Source organism: Chenopodium album, chromosome 12 (genome assembly GCF_948465745.1).
Source record: "Chenopodium album chromosome 12, dcCheAlbu1.1, whole genome shotgun sequence".
Lineage (NCBI taxonomy): Eukaryota > Viridiplantae > Streptophyta > Magnoliopsida > Caryophyllales > Amaranthaceae > Chenopodium > Chenopodium album.
The window spans coordinates 52,362,516-52,366,467 of record NC_137845.1 but is presented as its reverse complement, the minus strand read 5'-3'; the positions used below and the strand labels follow the sequence as shown (position 1 = coordinate 52,366,467).

At 42.4% G+C, this 3,952-nt stretch overlaps 1 protein-coding gene across 1 annotated transcript; it reads right to left on the bottom strand.

Moving 5' to 3' along the window:
* Positions 1-219: 219 nt before the first annotated feature.
* LOC145571335 (uncharacterized) lies at positions 220-2,981 on the bottom strand. Its single transcript, XM_081630387.1, has 3 exons — positions 2,850-2,981; positions 1,809-2,702; positions 220-717 (listed from the first exon to the last, which is right to left on the bottom strand). Exons 1-3 carry the CDS (start codon positions 2,979-2,981, stop codon positions 220-222), a joined length of 1,524 nt encoding a protein of 507 aa, XP_081486513.1.
* Between the last annotated feature and the right edge of the window lie 971 nt (positions 2,982-3,952).

Below are 3,952 nucleotides of genomic sequence, written 5' to 3'. Positions count from 1 at the left end.
TGTGTTTTGTGTGTTTGTTGGCCTTGTCTTTATCTTGGCCCTATGATGACCCATTTTTAATGGAGAGTAGTGGAAATAAGTAGAGATAAGCTTTTCAGGTGATGAAGCATTTTCATGAATGGGCATGAGTGAAGAGCGAATCATGCTAGTTTCTATAAGTATATGATGTGTTTATTGCTTTATTTATTTATGACTTGATTATTATGCGTGACTTGATTATTATGCTAGTAACACCACTAATCTTGATTTAAGATGCTCAATCTCACCATTAGATAAATATTTGGTCTTATAGACCCATTGACTTCCAAGAGCACGTTTCCCAAGAGGAAGGTGTGCTAGAGTCCATGTACCATTATCCTCTAAAGCACGGATTTCTTCCTTTATAGATTTGCGCCATCCATCATATTTCATTTCCTCCTTGAACGATTTTGGGTCATTACCCTTAACAATTGCTGCAAGAAATTTCCGATAATTGACAGAAAAATTGTCACAATTTATGTAATGTGCTAAAGGATAAGGAGTACCTGAGGAGTGACTGGAAGGAGAAGAGAATGTACTATTAGCAAAAATCGTATGTGTCACAAAATCACGATGTAAGACATTGGAAAACTTTTGACGATGTCCATGACCCAATTCTTGTGCATTAGCGCCAATGCCTTGTGTTTCATTGTCAAGAACCAACCCATCAACAACTTGATCAATGGGCAAGGAGTTGGGCTGCTCAATGGAAGCATGCGGCCCAGCAGAAGCAAGCTAGTCTGAGTTGGGATGCTGTGAAGCATGCGGCCCAGCTGATGTGCACTTGGACTGCTGGGAGTGGCCGAGTTGGGCCGCTATGAAGACGATGGCCCAGCAGACGCTGGAATCCCATCGGCCTTAACAAAAGGCGAAGAAGGATGCGGGCTCGACCGAAGTGGGCTCACTGGGTCTGTATGAACTTGCTCACCCATTGAATTTCCCACTTCATGTGTTTCATCAAAAACTAATTCCGAAAAATCCTCATGAATGTTTTGATCCAAATACTCATTTACTGGAATGTTTACTACCTCTGGACTCCAAACGGAAAATCTTCTTTAATAAATTTCACATCCCGGGAGACAAAAAATTCTTTTGAAGTCAAGTTAAACAATCTCCACCCCTTTTTGCCAAACGGATAACCTACGAACATACACTTTCGACTACGACTAGCAAACTTATCACCCTTGGTTTTTTGATTATGTGCAAAACATAGGCATCCAAAGGTTCGAATAGTGTCAAAAAAGATGGTTTGTCAAAAAGAATCTCAAAAGGAGTTTTATTTCCCAAAAGAGGAGTTGGGGTACGGTTGATCAAGTGAGCGGCGGTGAGAACGCATTCCCCCAAAAATAAATAGGCAATTTTTCTTGAAACCGCAAAGTACGACTCACATTCAAGATATGTTTATGTTTCCGCTCTACACGCCCGTTTTGTTGGGGAGTTCCCACACATGATGTTTGAAATAAAATTCCAGTGGCTCTAAAATATTCAAGCAAACAATTAAACTCCGTCCCATTATCACTTTGGACTACTTTAATTGTTTGAGAAAATTGTCTATCAACCATAGCAACAAAAGCCATAAACATTTGAAAAACCTCTAATTTATCAACCAACAAATAAACCCAAACTGCTCTTGAATAATCATCAACAATTGTCAAAAAATATCGAGCTCCACATGACGAAACATGTCGATATGGACCCCACAAATCACAATGAATTTTCTCAAATATTCGAGATGCTTTATTATCACTTAAAGAAAATTTGTCTCTTGGATTCTTAGCATGCATACATACTTCACAACCTTTATCTAAATGATCTTTGCTACTACTAACATGAGGAATTAACTTAACTACTTTTTCCGACGGGTGCCCAAGTCGACGATGCCTCAACTCCAACTTTGATGTAGCTTCAACGGTTGACATTGTCGGTTTGCTAAAATAGTATAGTCCATTTCTCCTAGTTCCCGTTCTAATCATCTCCTTCGCTTGGTCCTGTATAGCACAAACATGAGAATCAAATTGGAGAATAGTGTGTAAGTCATCATTAAGCTGTGAAACAGACAATAAATTGCAATTCAAGTTTGGGACATAAAGAACTCCAGTGAGAGTAATCTTATCCGACAAAGAAACGGATCCCACCAAGGTAGCTATTAATTTTGCACCATTAGGTAGCCCAACGGGCCATTCAATTCTCTGAGTGTCAATTAACCCAGAACTATTTCCTGTGACATGGTGAGTTTCTCCGGTATCAATAATCCAAGATGAAAGATCGAACTTACCAGTCAATCTATTTTCAGGAATTTGTGTAGTACCAACAACGCCTGCAGTAGCTTTCCATTGTTCGAGTGTAAATATATGCCCCAAAACCGAGGCAGTAGAAGAATTAGGGGTATAAGTCACACTTCCACTTGCTGCCGCATTAGCACGAGGCTGACCTCGTCCCTGCCCCTGCCTTTTATTATCGGGTCTACCCACGAGCTCATAGCAGTGAGTCTCGGGATGGCCTTTTTTCTTGCAATAGCCGCAAATCATATCTACCCAACAGCTTGCGGCCTCATGCCCTGTCCTCCTACACTTACTGCAAAGTGGTTTGTCATAGCCTTGACCCCTTCCACGACCCACACCTGCCGCATCAGACCCTGCACGAACAGCAAATTCTACGGCTTCAGATGGTGCGGGTGGAGCTTCCTGTTTCGGATTGTGAACATGCTCTTCTTGTGTTACCAATTAATATGCTCTGTCAAGACTCGAGAGTGGATCTTGAGACAAAATATGCATACAGAGGGAGGAGTAAAAATCAGAATCTAACCCGATTAAAAAATCATGGAGCCTTGCCTGTGCTCTACGCTCTTCATGTAGCCTCCCTGTTGAACAATTATCGCAACATGTACATGAAATCAGAGGTTCGTGGCGATCAAGCTCTTGCCACAAAGTATGTAGCTTGCCATAGTACATAGAGACGGACATAATACATTGACTTGGTCTGCTCACACTTTGCGATCGAGGAACGCAATTGTTGAATGCGAGGACCATTAGTTTGAGCGAAACGTTGTTTAAGGTGATCCCAAAAGGGTTTAACTTCTCTGAATTTCGACAAGATTGTTTTTAAATCGAGGTCGATTGTATTTGTTATCCACGATATAAGCATGGCATTGATCGCTGTCTAATCGGACTTTGTGCAAGGGGGTGACGGTTTAGTGATTGTACCATCTAAAAAATCAAATTTCCTTTGAGCTTATTGTTTAGGGTATTTTTACCCTAGACAAGTGGACCAATGAGGAGGTGCCACGTGTCAGAGGCTGGCAGGTCACCCTTGACCAATCCCCAGCTGACACGTGGCCTCTCCAGATACTTTCGTAGAATTGCGGCCTTCAAGGGCCCAATTCCCCAAAATCCGCTATTTGGCGGCGCAACCCATCAGTCCTAGGTCAGAATGACCTAGGGAGGGGCACTTTTCCCAATGACCCTATAAATAGGGAGATATTCCCCCAATTTGGGGGACATTCAGAAATTTACTATCATTTATTACATCCTACTTTCTCTCTCATCAGAGAACTCCTGAGCTTGGAATCCAAGCAGATCCCCACCTAAATTTCCGCACTTTTTATTCTCCTTCAAGTTACTAACTTGAGCGTTGGAGGCGGAGCACCACCCAACCGGTGTCTTCGTTGATTTTGCAGTTACAAAGCCAGCAGGACCAGTCTTCGAGTTGTAACTCTCCCAAGGGACAAAACACCCAAAACATTTGGCGCCGTCTGTGGGGAGAGTACCTCAAGATGGTTCAAAATTCTGTACCAATTCTTAACTCTACTTCTCTGCGTCCGGTTACTCAGGCGGGTAACCAAGAGGACTTACAACCGGTTATTCCACCGGAAGGCTTTGAAATCCCTCAACCTCCGCCTCAGCCTCAGCCAGAGGTATTCACTGAGGAGGAGGAA

What these genes read in the sequence shown, in the direction of transcription:
- LOC145571335 (XM_081630387.1), bottom strand. Translation starts at nt 2,981, where the DNA reads ATGTCCGTCTCTATGTACTATGGCAAGCTACATACTTTGTGGCAAGAG. An exon ending in ATGAAGAGCGTAGAGCACAG is followed by an intron (nt 2,703 to 2,849) that starts GCAAGGCTCCAT and finishes AATCCGAAACAG; the next exon opens with GAAGCTCCACCCGCACCATC. An exon ending in ATTTAGATAAAGGTTGTGAA is followed by an intron (nt 718 to 1,808) that starts GTATGTATGCAT and finishes TCCATTGAGCAG; the next exon opens with CCCAACTCCTTGCCCATTGA.